The 21,164-nt window shown below is 32.8% G+C and overlaps 1 protein-coding gene and 1 long non-coding RNA gene across 13 annotated transcripts in view; one reads left to right on the forward strand and one right to left on the reverse strand.

The window, feature by feature from the left end:
* LOC309614902 overlaps positions 1-21,164 on the forward strand; it is a 166,989-nt gene that overhangs the window by 59,495 nt on the left and 86,330 nt on the right. The gene's annotated exons all lie outside the window — the stretch shown is intronic.
* The window catches only part of ZMYM4 (zinc finger MYM-type containing 4), a gene marked incomplete at its 5' end in the record, with an annotated part of 178,656 nt that overhangs the window by 37,826 nt on the left and 119,666 nt on the right, over positions 1-21,164 (reverse strand). For 10 of the 12 annotated variants that reach the window (XM_082362553.1, XM_082362560.1, XM_082362554.1 and 7 more), the window contains 13 exons: positions 155-299; positions 1,262-1,299; positions 1,632-1,772; positions 2,328-2,478; positions 3,262-3,434; positions 4,233-4,383; positions 4,557-4,832; positions 5,263-5,378; positions 5,877-6,027; positions 9,566-9,778; positions 9,890-10,064; positions 13,909-14,164; positions 14,396-14,480. In XM_082362553.1, the coding sequence (XP_082218679.1) occupies positions 155-299; positions 1,262-1,299; positions 1,632-1,772; positions 2,328-2,478; positions 3,262-3,434; positions 4,233-4,383; positions 4,557-4,832; positions 5,263-5,378; positions 5,877-6,027; positions 9,566-9,778; positions 9,890-10,064; positions 13,909-14,164; positions 14,396-14,480 (2,071 nt within the window). Of the gene's footprint in view, positions 1-154; positions 300-1,261; positions 1,300-1,631; positions 1,773-2,327; positions 2,479-3,261; positions 3,435-4,232; positions 4,384-4,556; positions 4,833-5,262; positions 5,379-5,876; positions 6,028-9,565; positions 9,779-9,889; positions 10,065-13,908; positions 14,165-14,395; positions 14,481-17,032; positions 17,093-21,164 lie in introns of all 12 variants that reach the window. The other 2 variants (XM_082362552.1, XM_082362550.1) reach the window with 2 other exon arrangements.

Raw genomic sequence — 21,164 nt, forward strand, 5'->3', positions numbered from 1 at the left:
AACCCACAGGGACATTGTGAGAACTCAATTGGGCAGCGAATATAAGCAACCAAACACAACACCTATGAAATAGAAGGCACTTAATTAATGTAACCAAATCCCACATTACTTTCCCCTAGGAAAAATTAAATGAAGAAAAGCACAAGGAACAAACCTGTCTGGCATTCTTTGTTTTGGGTATGTGGTTTGCAAGAAGTGGCCTTGGTCTGCGTGATGGGTTTGCACAATAAAGCTTTATTCTTCAAAAGTCTTGGAGGCTGGGAAGGTGGCAGTTTGAGGGCATCTGTTTGTGTACTTGCCTAGTAAAAAAATAAGTCAGAAACCAAAAGCTTATCATTAATTACAAGAAACATTATAAATATTATATTTCAAAATATTATAATTTCAAAAGAAATACTATATTGGAATTACTTGGAAGACACAGAATATAAATATTCAACTAAATATGTAAGGAATATAATATTCCTGAAATATCAATAGCAATAAAGGAATATTTTGATAACTATATATTGACCCTGAATATATCTAATTACCAGTTCTGTTTACCAAGAAAAATGCTGTTTGTATTGTGACATACTGTTGATCAATAACAATGGTGGTTGAGCTTAAAATGAGAACTGTTGTTTCTTGACTGAGTTAAGTCTTAAAAGAATTAGTTTCAAGATAACTAGAAATAATAGGATCACTTATGATCATTTAAGTAACCTGAAAAAAGATGACATGAAAATTATCCCAGAGACCAGGAAACTCTTAAAAAATGCCACTGTTCTAGTCATAAGTTTTTCTCATTATTTATTTTTTTCTTATTTTAAGAGACAAAGCACAAAAATACTGAGTTTAAAAAAAAAAAAAAAAGAATGCTTATTTACAGCACAATCTGCACTGAGTGGGAAATAAACTATATTTTATAAGTACTTTATTTACAATCTGACTACGTTACAAAATGCCCCCCAAACCTTTTATGCCTGAATTCTGTACAATTTACTTTAATTCTGTACAATTAAAAAATAACAAAAACAAAAACCTTCAGTAACTATTATATAGTTACTATTATAGAGATACCAAGCATTCAAAGAAACTAAAGTACATACAAGTACATAAAAGACCTAACTAAATAACCAGAAAATCCTGTTCCTGAACTCATGAAATTTGTTTTATATAACAAACAAAAAATAAAGAAGGGAAAATGAGCTTAGACATATTCATACTGCATAAAAAGGGAAAAGACAGTGGCAATACCAATAAAAATAATAAAACTTACATCCCCAATGATTTTCGCTGTTACTGTTGGAACTGCACCTGATATAAATAAAAACATAAAATGTAGGCTCTTATTATTTAAACATTAGTATTAAAAGCTGATATTTGGAAAATAAACACAAAGTTTCTTAATAAAAACATGTATTATCTTACTTTAATTCAGGGGAAGAGCAACAGCTAAAGCCTAATATGAGAAAAAGAGATCTGGAAACTACAAAAACACTGTTTAATGCCATAGCAGCACATAGTGAGCCACCGTTCCTAACATGAATGCGACAAACACATGAAAATGAACACTGACAAAAAAAGGTAGAGAAGCCCTATATTCAACCTCAAAAAGGCTAGATAAATGCTTTCAAATCAAGTCATACCTTGTAAGACACTGTTAGAATTCACTGTGGGCTGAGCAGCAGGAGCACTTGCTAATGACACTACATTAGCTATAACTGGAGTTGAATCTTTTCTTTGAGATGGGGGCCCTGCTGAAGCAGCTGGCACCATGGAAATACTTGCTGATTAAAATAAACAAAAATAAGAAAATCTCATGTAATTTATATGCACATACACAGAACATTTCAAGGAGGTTAAACAAAGCTTTTAGGTTAGAGTAAATTCTGTTGGAGCCAAGTGTCACTTCAGGATTAACTGGATTTTTTTCTGTTTTTTAATTAGTGAACCTTAAAAGTATTCCATGTACTTTCTCTTGCGTAACTATGCATGTGGTATATTTAAAAGGCTATGTGATTTAGATTCTATGTTCTTTCTCTCAAATCCTTTTCTAAGGAAGTCAAGATGTATATCTTCAATTATAAAACATTAACTGCTATTCTTTCCCATAACGTTCTTACAGAGTTTATTTGACTCAACGTGCTCAGGGAAAACTAAAAGAACTCATTTTTACAGGGCATTAATCTAAGGTGTTAAACAAAAAGAGATCTAAATGTTAATGTCATTTGAATAGAATGAAATTTACGTTTCATGAAATTATTGACAACTATTTAAAGTTCTCAACTTGTAGAACAGTAGTTAGTCCCTGGCATTGACCAAAGACTAAAGTTTAATTTTACCTGCATTATTTTGTGAAGGTGGGTCACACATACTTTGCTGATTACAGAACATCAAGATACAAAGCAGGTTACAGAAATGTTTCATTTCTCCCCGCCATTTCAAGGACTCACTGAGCTTACCCTGTCGCTTACAACCATCACATTTGGCCATCTGAAAAAGAAACAGAAGATAGTAAAGAAGTAAAAAACAAACTGTCTATGGTCTGATGGAATAAAAGCAGGCCACAGGTACAAGTGAGGAAATTTACTTAGAATTTAGATCACAAAAATGAAGGTTAACTATCCTGGGGGGAGGGGCAATATAGAGGTAGGGGACTAAGAGGTACAAACAATTATGTATAAAACAAGTTATAAGGATATATTGTACAACACAGGGAATACAGTCAATATTTTATAGTAACTATAAATGAAGTATAACCTTTAAAAAATGTGAATCACTATATTGTACACCTGTTAACTTATATAATATCGTACCTCAACTATAATTCAGTTTTTTAAAAAATGAAGGTTAACGATCCTAAATTTGGAAATAATTACTTATCTATCAACTATTTTATACAACATTAAAAAAGGTCACATTATAGACGCCAATAAATAGTAATTTTTAAAAAAGTGAAATGGAAGTAGACCGATCTTCCTTAAAGATGTCAGAACACAATTCATTTTAGTTAATAAATGAATAAAATTATAATTTTAAATATTTTAATGTTTTAAGACTGATATGTCTTCTACAAGGAAATTAAAAACAAAAGTAATGTAACTTCAGTGACATTAAAGTCCTTTTTAAATCTTATATTAATACTAGAGGAGAACAGAATACATTTAATACTTAAAAGCTTTAAATCATTAATTGCCCTTCAAACTATTTGAAAGAAAAAAAGAAGGGAAAAATATGCCCTGACTTGAAAAACCCAGGAATGTGAATTATATTTACCTGATAGAATAGAACTGTATATTTGGACATGCACTCTTCACAACAAAACTCTTCTACTTTCCCCCCTAAATTATTCTGTACCAATTTGGGAGATGTCTGTAAACAATAACTGCACATTTTACAGTGATTTCCCCAGCGTTTTGCCAAGTCATGTTTATAAAGCAATTTGCAACCTAAAAAAATCAGAGAAGATAAAATTAACATTAGGGAGAAATAATAAGTATCTACATCTTTAATTTAAATGCCCTACGACAGTTTGCACATTTGGGTTCTCACCAATTAGTAGATCAAGAGATCAATTTAGAGGATTAATACTATCATTTTCTTTTTTTAAACGAAGTAAGACAGCAGAGCAAATATTACAGTGCATCATATATAGTAAAAGTCTGTTTTGTTTCATGAAACTTTTGTTTTATTTGGGTATGTGAACATACACTGGGTCACAATGTAAAATGTATGTCTTGTTTGTGTTGTGGTCAAAAGGTTTGAAAGCCACTAGTCTAGGAGGCTAATCCTGCATGGTTTTAGAGTAAAACAAAACATTCTAACCTTATAGTCATCTAAATAAGGAAGACACTGATTCACATATTCAGATCATTTATATTCAGAAACGTAATGGATGTTTAAAACAATAGAAGTATTATCTTAGGATGCTACCAAAATTTAAGCAGTTCCCTTTAGAAATAAATACAAGAACTAAAGGATCCCTATCAACCTAATAACTAACATTAAATGTTTTTCACATCACCACCATTTTTTGCTATACACATTGAGGAGATTTTTCTTCATTTTAACATCTATATAATATGAAGAATTAGATCAGAAATGAGCGAACCAAGTGTAAACAAAACAAAAAGGTTTTGGTGTTATACACAAAGGATAAAATAAACTTACATAGTGACAGCTTAAATCATCAACTACTTTTGAAACAACGAACATGCTCAGTAGGTAAGATAATCTTCTATCTTTACCTTCACTACAGAATGACTTGTCAGCACCTGAGAATCGCACAGTCTCCTTTACAATTTTCTCAATTTTACAATATTCACACATTGCCATTACATTATTTATTTTCTTATATTCATCAGAACAATTTTTGCCACAGAACTGAAACATTTTACCCTGCAAAGAAATAATCATTAAGTACTAATTAAACATTTGGTTTATCTTGTGGAAATCTTTATCCCTCTTATTTTCAAAACAAATAGTGTAATTCTGAAAGGTGAAAAGCCAAAAATAAGTTTACAGATTGACCAGTTTATACTCAAACCCTCTATCATGCTCCTATACTCTACCTTATAATCAAGAAGTTCTGGTTTTGTGGCAAAGAGACGGTTACAGTGCTGACACTTGAGTTTTACAACACTTCGTGCAAACCCAACATGTTGGGATTGGGCAGCAAGACGCTGGAGACCAGCTGCAGCAGAGCTACTGATGGAGGTGGGAGAAACAGCAGAGGTGTTACTGCCTCCTGCTGACACTGTTGAACCTGTAGGGATGCTTACAATTACTTGGCCCTGAGACAAGGGCACCACTGAAGAATTCATTCCTGCTGGTTTGTTGAACAAATTCTGAAAGAAGAAACAAACAAAAAGATCAATCTACTCATTTGTTCAAACAAGAAGGTACTGAATACCTACCTATGTCAAGCACAGTTCTAGGCACTTAACATACATTTGTGAAAAGGCAAACATCCCTGCCTTTGAGCAGCTTATAGCTGAATGGGGGGAGTGATATTTATATTAAAAAATGAAATAATTTAGTAATATTCTTTAAAAATAATATCCTCCCAATAGATAATCTAGGTAATAATAGTACCATTTAATTTCACAGAAGGCAATTAAATAACATGCCTCCAAAAATAGGATGGACCAAAGAACCCAAGTTTAACAAGACTGAGATAGAAATTTAGGCAATCCAGGCACTTAGTAACCACCTAATAAGTTTACTTTACTATCACAGGCAACTAACTGGAGAAAAGGAAGAGTCCTGAAGCCATACCTGGAAAGCTACCACACAACTGTAGCTGCAGAAGTTGCGAATACTTCCATCTGACATGGCTAGGTGATACTGAGGGATTGCTGAGGTTTTACAACTGTTACACTGAACTTGTACACCTTAGCAAATCAAAATAAAAGCTAATGAGTAATACATACAAATGTACACAAATGTATGAGAAAATAAGTATTATATGATACATGAAAATTCAAGGGCCAAGTCAAGTTGCAGGAACTGAAATTAAACTTAGTTACCTCACATATAGACAAAAACTAACAACGTTAAAAATATTTGTTTATTTAAAAGTTGTCACAGTCTACGCCCTGAAACTAAAAAATAAATGAATCTTGAAATAAATCAGGTGTAGATAAAGAAAATACATTTAAAGAGCCATAAATTCTTTTGGTAAGAAAGAATGCACAAATAGGTAAGCAACTAAATAAACATAAAATAAGCAATCAAGATAATAGGTGATATTTTTACAACACAGATCTGAAGTATTTTAAATTTGTGTTAAAAATCAACTAAATCTGGACAAAAATCTGTGCTATAACAACAAAGCAATAACATTATTTATTCAACTATTATATTTATAAAGTTTATGAAACCAATATTACCTGCAGAAGTAACCATTTTAACTCTGTAAGCAGATAAGCAATTAACAGAACAGAAAAGCTCTGTCTTTCCCAAGCTATTGGTGTTTTCAATCATTTCTGCTGAGGATCTCAATGATTTGCAAAGCGCACATGGTGTAATTTTGGCTGATTTCTATTAAGAGAATAAAATAACATCCATTTTTACCAAATTACAAGTAAAAGCATAATTCTTTGAAATGTTTATACTTAACACTGTTGAAATATTTTAAATTAGTGGCTTCCAAACTTTTATGATTACAATCCTCAGTAAGAAATAAATTTTACAAAGTGACCCAGTAACACATACTTCTGAGGTTTTGTGTTTGTGTATTAAACATGTATGTATATAAAACTGAAAGGTTTTATAAAACAATATATATCATGATAACATGTGATGCACTTTGATATTTTTCCACTCTACTCTACTTCATTAAAAAATATGTTGGGCGCAAACTAGCAATTAATTTTGGGATCTATTAATTTGTTATAACTATAGTTTTAAACACACTATTTTAGCCTTCCCCCAAGATAAGGGTACGGGGTTAAGTACAAAATACTATGTATAAAATAAATAAGCTGCAAGAATATATTGTACAAAACCTCCAAACAAACAAAAAAACCCACTATTTAAAAAATTACACAACAGAGAATTCATGTTCTTACACTATTCAAAGAATTGGAAGAACTTCCCACAAAAGGTGCTATATATAGCAATGAAATGTGAATCCAAGGAAATTAATAAACTTACTAGAAAATTCACACTCAAATATTCTACCACTAATAATAACAAAGCACAGGGACTTCCCTGATGGTCCAGTGGTTAAGACTCCGCGTTTCCACTTCAGGGGGCGTGGGTTCGATCCCTGGTCAGGGAACTAAGATCCCGCATGCCGCGTGGTGCGGCCAAAACAAATAATAACAACAACAACAACAACAAAGCACACTCTAAGCAATAAAGTGGGAGGAAACTTTGCATGTCCTAAGTGTCCAAATATAAGCAACGAAAGAGTCTGTTATCTTAAATTTCCACTCAGTGATTTAGTAGCAAATAATGCTAAATACTATTAACGTGTCATACATTCAGGATAACTTATAAGGTATATCCAGAACCCATTATGAGAATTTCAAGATCTCTATGTCCTCTTCAAGGATAAGTCTGTTAGACTTACTATTAAAATAAATACATATTCAAGTGAGCATATTCCTACATTCTGGAATCTCTTCTGTATCTCCAACCCTATTTCTCCTTTCCTCCTCCATCAGGACTGCAAACACAAACTTCATTTATAAGAATTAGGTCAAGAGTTATCTCTGAAACTATCAAGTAGAACTGACCTTGCTTCCACTGTACTCCTCTACATCCCATAACACTTCTATCATAACATCTCTACATACTTATATCTCCCTCAGGGAACATGTAGCTCCTCAAAACAGGAATCACATCCAATGTTTGTTGAATAAATTTTATATAAGGAAGAAAAGAAAAGTAGCAGAAATGACCATCTTCAATGTTCCAGGTTCTATACTAGGTGCCTTCTCATTCTCACTTCATATAATCCTAAAAACATCCCAGTGACATTGCTAGTATATACCCATTTACAGATAAGAAAATGGACTCAGGGAGTTTAACTGCTTTCCCCAAGGTAAAATTCTATTTGAATAGGAAGTCTGGGAATCAAACCAAGATCTGCTTTACTTCTAAATCCACGTTCTTTCTCTAAACCACAGTACACACTAATATGTGAAAATTTTAATAGGTATTGCCTAAATTAAAAGTAATAAATTTAAAATTAAGATATTTCAAACTACTTCTCTTATGGAATGTACACCACCTTTCAATGGACTGAATCAAAGTAACTTTTAGAACGTGATACAATATCAGGAAAACTGTCCTTTGTACAAGAATAAAGCTAATGAAGATATTGGGTTTTTTCCCCCCTTTGAGAACAAAAACAAGGTGTTTCTAAGGAAGAAATAAATAGTAACTAACACTAATCCCTTTTAATGTGCCTGTATATTAACAAGAAATAAACTGAAACACTAGAATGTTTAAAATTACAAAATCATTGCAAAGTTTTAAGGACATTTAAGAGAAATTTCCAAATCAACATTATTAAATTCACCAATTTTGGTAAACTGTATAAAAATTTACTATTCTAAGAAAAAGATCAGCAAATGCAGTGAAACAGGAAGACATTGTAAAACTGAAAATGTAAAAAGTTTTTACTATTCCTTTGGGTTTACCAATTTTAAAATTGAACTTTTGATCAAAATTTACTAACAAAATATAAATCTAGTATAAATAAAACTGCCAACATTGTTAATTTTTGGAGAAATGCAAATCAAAACCACAATGAGGTACCACCTCACACCAGTCAGAATGGCCATCATTAAAAAGTCTACAAATAACAAATGCCAGAGAGGGTATGAGAAAAGGGAACCCTCCTACACTGTTGGTAGGAATGTAAATTGGTGCAACCACTGTGGAAAACAGTATGGAGGTTCCTCAGAAAACTAAAAGTAGAATTACCACATGATACAGCAATCCCACTCCTGGGCATATATTCAAACAAAACTGTAATTCAAAAAGATACATGCACCCCTATGTTCACAGCAGCACTATTAACAATAGCCAAGGCATGGAAACAACCTAAATGTCCATCAACAGATGAATGGATAAAGAAGATGTGGTACATATATACAATGGAATACTACTCAGCCATAAAAAAGAATGAAATAATGCCATTTGCAGCAACATGGATGCAACTAGAGATTATCACACTAAGTGAAGTAAGTCAAAAAGAGAAAGACAAATACCATATGATATCACTTATATGTGGAACCTAAAATCTGACACAAATGAACCTATCTATGAAACAGAAACAGAATGAGGGACACAGAGAATAGACTGGTGATTGCCAAGGGGGATGGGAGTGGGAGACGGATGCATTGGGAGTTTGGGATTAGCAGAAGCAAAGATTAGAAGGTATACACCAAAATGATGGGACTGGGTAACTCTGGGAGATGCCTAATTTTTTCTTCTTTGTGCTCTTCTGCATTTTCAAAATCTTGTTCAAAAACATTAATCATATTTTAAATAAAATAATCCATACCTTAAAAACATGTATCGATATTTCAAATGCATTAAGAGAAATACAGTCTGCCCTCTGTATCCCTGGGTCCCACATCTGCAGATTTAACCAAATGCAGATCGAAAATATTCCAGGAAAAAAATTCCAGAAAATTCCAAAAAGGAAAAGAATTTGCTGCACACTGGCAACTATTTACATGGCATTTACATTGTATTAGGTATTATAAATAATCTAGAGATGATTTAAAGTATGCAGGAGAATGTGTGTAGGTTATATACAATTACTACACCATTTTATATAAGGGACTTGAGCACTCTCAGATTTTGGTATCCTCAGGGTTCCTGGAACCAATTCCCCATGGATACTGAGGTACAACTGTATACGGTACTTATAAAACTCTATAACAAGAGTTTTTAACACACATGCATTTGACAAATACTATTTACATGTAAAAAATATTAATTAAGCTAATAATAAGAACTTAATATTTTTGTGACATTTTCATAAATAATTTCTACCAAAAAAATTTAGATCCTTCTGAAATGAACAAAGACGTCAGGATTAAATATGGTCATGTACCTGCTTATATGCTGTGACACACGTGGAACTACAAAACTTCTTAGCCTGTCCCTCTATCTGGAGCATGTGGCATTGTCCAGAGCCACTGTAGCAGTAACCCCCACAGTTTTCACAACAGTTCATGGTGAGGTTGTTAGCAGAGCGAAACTTAGAAAAGCAGGCATCACTGCAAAGTTTATGTACCACATTCTGGTAATTAACTTCATGTCGAATCTAGGAATTATAAAGTAATAACTTAGAAACAACAAGCAAAGACCATCAAAAGCTGTCCTTTAAGCACAAATATCAGACTCCTTCCCCCACTAAAGTAAAAAGATAACTTACAACAGCATTCTTCTGACACATGCTGCATTTGGTTGAAATGCTATTCGTATTTATGGTAACAACAGGTTTTCTTTTCAGTTCATATGTTGACAAACATGACTGACTACAAAAATCTTTACTAGTGGTGGTATTTTCAAACTGGGCACTGATCACATCCTTTGGATTTAAAATGTCTCTAAAAATGACAACAAAGATAAAATAAGCCATAGTATAATTCATTTTTTTCCTTTTTGTCAACTAAAAATATCAAATAAAACAAAGGCATTTAAAAGTGTAGGGAAAGGGCACTGGTATTTAAATCCGAAAACCTGGGTTTTCTTGAATAAAGTTATAAATCACTTTGATCCTCAAGCTCAGTTGTATAAAATGAAACTAACACAGGGCTTAGTTCATAGAACTGTTGTGAGGATTAGTACACTATGTTTCAAGATTAAAAAGATATACATCAAACATTTATCATTCACTATCTCTAGTAGGTAGGATTATAGAAGATTTTCATTTTCTTCCTTAGGCTCTCCTATATGTTCAAAAATACTCTTTAACATTACACTTGAAAATTTTTAAAGCCACTACCTTTTAAAAGTAGGAATACATTTCAAACTACACAGTGCATATTCTAGCATGATTATGTAAAATTGAACATTTCCAGATCTAAATAATTCAATTTGTAAGCATTAGCAGTAAAAGACAATGAAGATTAAAACCCTAAGGATTAAGACTCCCTACCACTCCACCCCTTATCCCACTCCCAAATTACTCTTCCTACATAATAGTTTATCACTTAAGTACAAACCATTTTAAAAACCAATTTTAAAAATACCTTGATGAAATTCTGTAAACAATGTCTCTCTCCCATGAGTATACACTCACATAATATTTAGTAAATAAACTGTTATATTCACTCTTACATTTTAAACAGATTATACTAATAAAGTACTTTTCAGAAAAGATTACAAGTATCTCTGCTTCAATTAAAGGTAATAGTAAATATAATGGGACCCATCACAAGGAGCACCTGATATTGTACTATGCTGTAATACACAGCATCATACCTCATCTTCAATACTTAGTAGCTTGAGAGTGCTCTATTATCTGCATTCTTTTTTTTTGGCCTTTCTAGCTACTTTTTATTGGGTTTTAATCTATTTCATTTATAAGGGTATTTAATGAGCAGTTACCTTGAGCCAGGGACTAGCCCAACCCTATGTCAAGATATGGTACAAGCCCTCAAGGAGCTCACAGTATACTGGGACAAATAGACAAATGATATATAAAATACCATAAAAGAAGCATTCTTAATATAAAAAAGTAAAATAATTTTGAAAAACATATTTCTATACATAAAATGTACTACAGAAATAGAAATGAAGAAACAATTATTTCAGATAAGATGTGACATGAAAAGCTACCCAAATGGTGATATTTTAGCTGGACCTTAAATAGATGTTTTCTAGAAGGCTAAGGAAATAAAAGTTGGAGAACAGCATGGATCAAGGCAATAGAATCATAAAAGTAGCTACTTCTCACTACTCTCAGTATGCTTAACATCCAACTGAATTACATTTTATTGTAACAGATTACATCTTATCAGAATGAGAAGGAGCAATCTCATTTCAGATAGTAAAAATTCAGATGGTACAGACAATCCTGAAACAGTTACCTCTCTTACTGCCATTATATCAAGAAAACTGATCTTTCTAACAGTATTAACAAAAGTACCCTCCAAGTTACCTCTTTTAAAGTGTAGGATTTGAAACTGATTTTTTTAAAACAAATTGTTAGGTCCCTATTACTAATGAAATCTAAAAATCAAATGATGATTAGCCAAAACATATTCAGAGTTTAGGTTAAATTCAAGATGCTAAGAGATTTGGTTAATAAACGATTAACAAAAATAAAATTGTTACTCCAAACAGCTAAGGAGTTTCTTTCAACCTAAGTGCTGCTACTATATTTCTAGTGGTCTACAAATACAGCAGTAGTTACCAGGAAGGAAATCTTTTCTATCTCCACCTATTCAAATTAAAGTAAAAATCCTTCTTATAGGGACTGACTTACAAATTAAACCTGTTTGACTACATGGACTATCTAGGGGGGAAAATGCATGTGCCAGAACTACCCAGCTATGTGACACTGAGCAAATCATTTAACTTCTTTGAGTCTAATTTCCTTATATTTAAGGCACAATCCAAATCAATAATTTTATAATCAGATAAACCAGACTATCCCAAACTGTTGTAATGACTGTGTGAATAAGAGAGAAAAAAGGGAAGGAAAGGAAAAGTGGTGAAAAGGAGATGAAAGAGTAGTACAGAAAATGAAATGGAATACAAAGAAAAACAAGACTGATAAATGGTTGAGAACTGAGCAACAAGAGAAAAAGGTATTCTGTAAGAAGAGAAGAGGGGGAAATTAAGAAAGACAGAAAATGAAAAAGAAAAGCTGAGGTGATAGGCAGGCAAGGAGTACCTGAAAGAAGAACAGAAAGGGGAGAATGGAAAAGAACAAGAGATAAAAAAGAAAGATAACAGAGTAAGTGAATGAAGAGGTAGAACAGTTAAAAGTCAAAGAACAACAGGTTAAAATTTATGGATAAGACCAAACATTACAAAAGAAGAAAATTTAATCTTAAAAATAATTAAATTACATAAGATCAGACAGAGCTAAGATATGACATGCAGGTATAAATGACCATCTCCAGATAAAGCGAGGCAAACACCAGAGACCAAAGAGATAGAGTAAATTTAGATGAGAAGAACAACATGTATGGACAAGAATTAAAAAACACAGAAAGAGGGCACACATTTTAAAACTTCCATGAGTTTCCTATGTTCATTTTGAAATTCACTGTTAAATCTTTGCACTAAGTATCTATGACTATTATTAGGAAAGGAGAAATACTGCTGAAATTTTAGAAAGCGCTGATCGCTAAAGTAAGAATTAAATAAAGAAACATAAAAGGAAGTTATTACGTGAAATTATTTCATAGCAAAATAGGAAAACAAAAAACCTTATAAAAATTATAATTTTCTAGTTGATTTGATCTTAGAAATGATGAATATACTGGAATATAGAAATTAGATATGTCATCTATAAGTACTCTTTTTTAAAGCATGTTTCATAATTCAAACAGAAGTCTATTTTTACTAAATTAAACTTGAAACATAAAGGGGTGCAAATATAACTTCTAGGAAATCTTCTAACCATACTCAAATTTCTTTTAGAAGTTTCTTTCTATATTTTTTCCAACTGAACCAGAAGAGGGAGCATCTTTTCCCTTTCTAGACAGAGAAAGGGCAGCATCCATGTGAGGTACTCTAAGTACAAATACCGAAACTAATAAATCATGGTTTGAGTAGCTTAATAATAGAAGCCAAAATATTTCAGAACAAGAGCATTATTCATCTTTTTCTGACTTATTTAAACAGTGTCTAATGACCACTTTGCAAAATTAGCCAAAATTAGTTCATATTCCTCAAATATATCAGGATGATTTTATTAGGATCTAAGGTCATAATTTTTTGTTGTTAAACACTGAAATACAACCTCTGAGATACCTGAGATACTGAGAAAATAAACATACATACACTGGAATCCAATTAAATTTAAGATGAAAAGTATTAAATGAATTCCAACTACCTAATAGAAAACATTACATAAACATTAAATATTTGTTGCATTTAAGCATCTATTGCCTACAGTTACAAGATAAACTATTGTGGTCATGTAATACCCCTAAATGGTGTAGTTTTTGTTTTATAAAGCATCTCAACTAACAAGGATGGTAAAGTACATTTCAAAAGCACCTCTTATTATATAAAAGGCACATTACTTAAAGTTAAAAGAAAACTGAGCACCTAGCATCCAGAAAGACTAAAAGCAGCAACAACATGTTCGTAGTAAACAATGTGATATTTCTCAAAAAACATAGAAAGGTAGAAAATTAAACAATATACAGATAAGAACAAAGTATCTTGAAAGAAAGAAAGCAAAGACAATAATTTAGAATTCTGCTATACTTTGAGCAACTTGAACAAGTTTTCTTAGTGGGAGGAGGCGGTGGGCGGGCAGGTGGAACTGTATATCCAGTGAGGCACAGTGTAGAGCAGAATAGCTGAGTAGACCCTTTCCTCTGATAAGCAGTTTGCCCCTTCTGGAGGATTTTTTTACAACCAGAACAGGAAACTCGAACAGCTGTGGCTGGAACTGAAGGAAGCATTTTATTCATGCCAGATGATGCCAGTGAAGGCTGAAAGCCAGTAGTCAACTGTGGAGCTTTAAAAAAAAAAATTGAAAAACAAAAAAGTTTTACTTTTTACCATGAATTTTAAGTAGGCATCCTTTCTTTCTCTTCTAGAGCTAGTCTTGAAACCCAACACTAATTATGCAATACACAATTAAAGCCATTCTAAACTGCCTAGTTTACTAATATAAGTAGATACTTCCTCTCACTCATACTGGTCAGAATAAATAAACATGATTCATTCATTCAGTTCTGCTTCTTACCAAGAGGACTGCCACTGACTGAAAACACAGCACTAATTTTCAGTTCCCCTTCTTGAGTTTTTTGCTGTTGGCCATGACTATACTCCTTTTAAAAAGAAAAATAAATAAATATGTAAAGAAAAAAATAAATACAATGTATCTAAAGAAATCCAGATATTCAAGACATTTTACTATGGCTATATAGGGGTGGAAAATGTTTACTACATTAACATTAATAAGAAATAATAGCAAGCAAACTATAATTACAATAAGGGTATAACATGTTTATACACGCTGAGAGTTGAGGTAAAAAATGACAGTAGCTATCTAGCCTATAGCACTACCAGATATTCACAAATTATTTTTTTAATTCTTAATATTATTACAGTATTTTAAGTTGCTGTTTATCTATTATAAAAGTAATACACACTTACTATACAAAATTTAGACAAGTAGAAATGAGAAAAAAATTCTAATCATATTTCCATTACCCCAAAACAACCACTGTTACTCTTTTGTTATATTTCTTTCCAGTCTTTTCCCCTGCCGTATGTGTTTCTTCACACAGTTGTAGTTATACTGAATATAGCATTCTTATAAAATGATTTTTTGGTCACGTTAATCAACTAAACATTTGCATATTATCACATATTACTCCAAAATAACTTCTAGTGGCTAAATATCAGTGTTTCTAAGGTTGGAGTCCAAGAATCCCTGAGGTCTGTAAAGGTACTCCAGGCAGTCTGAGAATTCTAAAAAAATATTTTAAAAGTCTGAGTTTTTATTTCAATAATTTTTTTAGTGAATGTTAAGTATATTTTTAGTCATGAATAACCACAAATAACTGAGTTATACAACAAGTTTTTAGTGCTGTTGTTAGCTTTTACAATTATATTATTGCATTGTGAAACCCCTAAGTGGTAGACTTAACTTTTTATTTTAATTCACTGTTTATCACACTGAAACTTGCAAAACCCCGAAAGACGTCTTATTCTTGGAACTCTCAGGCAACTCCAACATACCCCCTTTTTTTGTGATAAGAGGTGTCTGTACATTACTGGAATTCAAGAAATACTGATATATATTATTTAATAGACATATCAGATTACATAAGGATGAGACTGGGGTGAGGTGAGGCACTTGCCTCAGGCACAAATTAAGGCACCAAAAATCTCAGTAATATTTTTAAAATGCCATAATCCATGATAAACAAAATACCAAAACTTTAAATAAGACAGGATCAGTATTACTAATTTTTCCCTTGGCCTCAGTCTCCAATTTGATAGCCCTTTATGGCATTGAAATTACATAACCACAACCCAGTGTTGGTTCACTTGTTTCCACACATTTGCTTTAATCGGTAATGCCATGATGAACATCTCTGTGAATACTCATACACTCATATTTAGGATTATCTCCTAAGGAAAGAATCTTAAAGTGGAATTACTAGGTAAATAAGTACATAGTAAAGCTTCTTGATGCACAATGACAGATTGTTTTTTAAAACCTTAATTTTATTTATTCTAGCAATTTGTGATAAAAGCCACTTAAAAGTCTCTTCCCATTCTTGTTTTAATTTCCAATTTTTTTAATATCCATTTATAAAAAAAGCATTATAAGGTAACAAGATTAACCTCCGATAGCATCTGTTATCAACATTTCCTCAATATATACTATGAGATAAATTTTACATACTTAAGTTTCCATTTTTATGCCAAAAAATTGACGGTTTTTACCTTTGCGATTCCTTCTATTTCTTACAAAGTTCTACTTCCACAATAAAATGCTAAGAAAGTTTTCATTGTTTATAATACAGTCCTTTAATCCAGAGGTCAGCAAACTTTATCTGCAAAGGGCCAGATACTAAATATTTTTGACTTTTCAGGCCATGCTATCACAACTACTCAACTCTGCCCTGGTAGAGCAAAAGTACCCATAGATAATATGTAAATGAATGAATGTGGCAATGATCCAATAAAACTATAAAAACAGTATGCAGAAAAACAAAACAGAAACAAAGAGGGCAGGCTGGATTTGGCCCACTGCTGAAAGATAATTTGCCAACTCCTGCTTTAATCCATCTGTGATTTATTGATATTTATTTTGATATATAATGAGCATTTTTTTCCTTTCTTTGAATAGCTGATGAATTCCTTCCACTTACCATTAACATATCAACTTCCTCTAAAAATATCTTTTTTATGGCAATCTATTCTGCATCACTATCAGGCTGACTACTCTTATGATATCACACTATCCTAATGAAAATAATTGTGAGATGTTTAATCATTTAATAGTTCACCACATCTCTAATTTTTAGAACATACATGTAACATAATGTGTGTGTGCGTGCTTATTTATTTTTCTTCAAAACATAAGAAACCATTGATATTTTCATAATTGTATCAAAACTGTATCTTAATTTAGGAATAACTAATATATTAAAAAAAAGTCTCTGCATTCATTCAAGTTGTTTTATCTGATACAAGCACCTTTTAGTTGCTTTGCTGTAGGAAACAGTGTATCTTTTCATCATATTGTCTAACTGGGAAACAACTGATTTATAGAAATATTGCTCTGTTTTATATAACTAAAATTCAACTAGCTACTCCACTAAACTTTCATGAATTCTATTAATTTTCTAATAAAGATCCTTACCAGTAAATGATGATAATTTTGTCTCCCCTTTTCCATTATTTCTTCTAATTTCTTTAACATGTATTGGGTCGAAAATCCAACAAGAGTTAAATAATAATGCTGACATCAGTAATTTGTGTTCATTTAGTTATTATTAACAGAAGGTTTCCATCATTTTACTTTTAAATTCAATGACTGTTATTGATCAGAAGTAGATATTTCCTTACCTGATCAAGAGAGTATCTATTATAAGAAATGCATAGTGAATTACATGAAATGTCTTTTGGCATCTGTCTATCTATCTATATATCTAGTCTTATTTGACCTGTTGATGAAGTTACATATATTAAGAAATTTTCTAATACTGATTCATCATAACATTTCTACATTATATAGTATATTAAAGCATATTACAAGTAAAAAATTTTTTAAATCTCAGAAAACTCCAGAAAAAAAATCAGTATTCATGGGCATACTTTCATGGTCTCTAGTCAGCTCTCTTTCTCACTGTCTGTGACAGTTATTTCAAACTTCTGATACATTCCTTAAGCCTCAAGTACATATTACTTATATAATATAGTAAAGTAAGTATATATCTTAAGTACTCTGCTTGTACACCCCACAATGCCTTCAAGGCATAATCATGTTTGTTAGTATCCTCCCAACAATGATTAATTTTACAAATATTTAATAAAAAAATCAATGACTAATAACTTGAGAAGTGAAAATCTGATGACCCAAAAGCTTTCAGAAACAGAAAAACAGGTGTCAAAACAAAACCAAAAAATCCTTTACCAATATCTTTACCTTCCCTTTATTTACCATAAAGTATGTATCAGTATCCCAAGACAGTATTTTAGAAATGAAGAACCCAGTTTCTATAACCAAGTTAACTTCACATGGCTAAAAAAACAAGCCCTAACATTTAATTACTGCATTCTATTTTCCAAGACTATATGACTCACTATTGTGACAATTAATTGATTTGCTTTCCCATTCTAATCCATTTACTTCAATGAGAGATTATAGATTAGCTCTCCTTTTATTATGAGCAAAAAGAAAAGAAAAAAAATCATGATTTTAATGTAATATTTACTGAATTTCCAGCTTTCAGAAACTACAGAAAAGGGGAATAGAAAAAATGACGTCTCTGGCTCTTTAAAGTTTTTATTTTAAAAACTTCTCTAGTCATTTTTTTAAACAACTTTTACTTATAGAAAAGTTTGGTAGACTATAATAATAAGGCCTTGATGAAGGCCCCTGATTGGCTCCTTCCTGGCCATATGGCCTTGAGTAGCTAACTTATTAACTTCTATGAATCTCAGTTCCCTCACCTAAAAATAGAGTTAATATCATCTACTCTGGCCTTCTTATACTGGAGGATGAAACAACATAGTACACATAAAAGTATCGGTAAGTATTATATACAGAATGTATTATAGTAACATGCAATAGGATTTGAATGAAGAAATGTAACCAGGAGGACAAATGATGCTACGCCAATAACAGAGGCAGGAGGATGACAACTGGCAAACCCAGAAAATTATAACTGAAGAAATAATCAAGACCAATTGGGAAGAAGTAAATATATATATAAACATACATTTCAGTATCTTAGTGATTTATATGGGAAAGTAAAAAAATTAAGACCAAAATGAACTGTGTAAAAAGGAGAATAAGGAAGTGAGTTGAAAGCAGAGCTACAAGTTAAGCAAAGAGAAAAGCCAAGGGAGGTTTTGACAAGGTGCCAGAAGCTAAAGCTATGATCTTATTACACCAAGAGAAAAGTTATTACAAGTAACTGATGGTCAAAAGTAAAGACTGACCACAGCTGTTAAATCTATCAGTATTTTATGAGCATTAGGTTAACAGTACTGTTTCAGAGTCTAAGAGAATAATTTGTTGGAACTCCTTTTTCCAGTCTATGGGAAATGAATAAGAATGATAAAGCATTAGGCAGTGTTGAACAAGGAATATAGATTTCCAATGGTCACTGAGGAGAAATACCTAAAAGAACAGGACAATGAAGAAGGAGGTGGGAGAAGGGGAGAGGAAATAGGAGGGGGGGAGAGGAAGTAGGAGGGAAAGGGAGAGGAGGGGGAGAGAGAAGGTAAGGAAGGGATGGAAAAAAAAGAAAGAACCAGGTAACCATAGTTTAACATGAGGTCAGGTATTTCTAGAAGAGTTATCAAAGGTATGATCCCACAGGATTGGTGCAGCTGATAACAGAAAGGACTTCTCAGAGAACACCTAGCTTTACTCACTCACATGCTGGAACTGCCTTATTGTGGGGTCAGCGCAAAGAATGCTTCTGGACCTTATGCCTAGGACTTACACAGATTCCTGCTCGGTTTTTAAGAGTCCCGTCAATCAGGTGGTGAGCCCTTAGGGAAGTTCTTCCCCAAAATCATGATGAAACTTCATATACAGCATTTTATAACACATTATTACACTTTGAATAGCGATAAAAATGTAGGTGTTTCTGTGTCCTGACACTTCCACCCTGTTGGTATTCTCCAGTCACTGGAATCTCTGATTGTTTTCAAAACAGTAATATTGGGTTGGCCAAAAGGTTCATTCAGGTTTTTCCATAAGACGTTACAGAAAAACCTGAATGAACCTTCTGGCCAACCCAATACAAATAACCTTCCCTGATGCCCTCTTCCTACAATGTATTTGGTCTTTGCTATAACTGCCTTTTCAGCTCAAGGAAAGTGTCACTGGGTCATGTACAGGGAGAAAGTGATGTCTTTGGTACCCTGCCAGCATTATGATTTCTTATGGATTTCCCATGTCCAGATTGGGGCACTTAAAAAAGACAGGAGATCTGCCCTGTATAGACATGGCAGTAGTCTTCTGAAGCATACACTGCCATATGAACCTCCCCTAGGTGCCAGGACACTTCCTTATCTCTAATTCAGATATCCACGACCTCCATTTTGCCTGCTTTTATTAACATGCTTTCATTATTCAGGTATTTTCATATTCCTTCTCTACCATCTTTGTAGATACCACACTCACACCCATCCAACTCTACAGCTTTATCATCACTACCCTATACAGCTACCCTCTACTGGGCACCATGGCATTCTCACTTAATTGAAGCATCAATCTGACTCGCATAAATCACCTACATCTATAAATCACCTATTCTTCCATTTCCTTACTCTAAAAGAGTGGTTCTCAATAGCAGAGGATTTTGCCCCCCAGGGGACATTTGGCAATGTCTGGAGACATGGTACTACTGGCATCTAGTAGGTAGAGGTCAAGGATGCTTCTAAACATCCTACAATGCACAGGACAGACCCTCACAACAAAGAATTATCTGGCCCCAAATGTCAATAGTGCCGAGAAACCCTGCTAAGAGACATCTGAGTGAAAAAAACTTCTTCCACAGAAGTCTCACATTCTCAACCCCCCTAAGATAAAAGAAAGATATGGAGAGGTAAGCTTTCTCCACATCAAATGTCATTTCAAAAAAATAGCTAATTGATGCTATCTTTACTTCTCAGCCTCTGCACTCATACCAGCTGTATAAAACACAGAACACCCTCAAACAATTGCTGCTATTGCATATTCATCCCTTGGTCCTTTTCCTACGTTCCAAAATGATTATAGCATCTTTATTCTGTTCCAACCACTGCAATGTCATTAATTGCATGGATAACTTCACTGACTTCAGCATTCATACTTACAGAATCTTTATGACTTTTACTTCCAGAGCAACCTTGAAATAACAGAGCTCTATCCTTACCCTTATTACTCACAGATCTCAAAACTGGAATCCTATATCACCCATCAAAGCATCAAAACCTCCTTTATCTTCTACCCACTGATCTAATGAACTGGCTCTTCAATCAATTAATTTTTCCAAGGATTAATTAATCCCATTAATCCCTCCTGAATAACACTTAAATCCATACATAGCCTATACTTCATTAGCAGCAACTGCAAAAGGCTTACTACCTTATATAAACTCAATCACACCATAAACTTTTAGCCATGTCTGCTGTATCAATCTCAAATCCTTGAAGACTCACTTTCCCTAATCCTGCACTGAAACTGTAAAAATCACAGAACAGTGGTATTAAGGAACGATGTGGATTAAAAGCCTTAACTACTACTTGGACAAAGTTTCCTATAACTCTGGTTG

Source organism: Balaenoptera borealis (genome assembly GCF_965194805.1).
Source record: "Balaenoptera borealis genome assembly, chromosome: 1".
Lineage (NCBI taxonomy): Eukaryota > Metazoa > Chordata > Mammalia > Artiodactyla > Balaenopteridae > Balaenoptera > Balaenoptera borealis.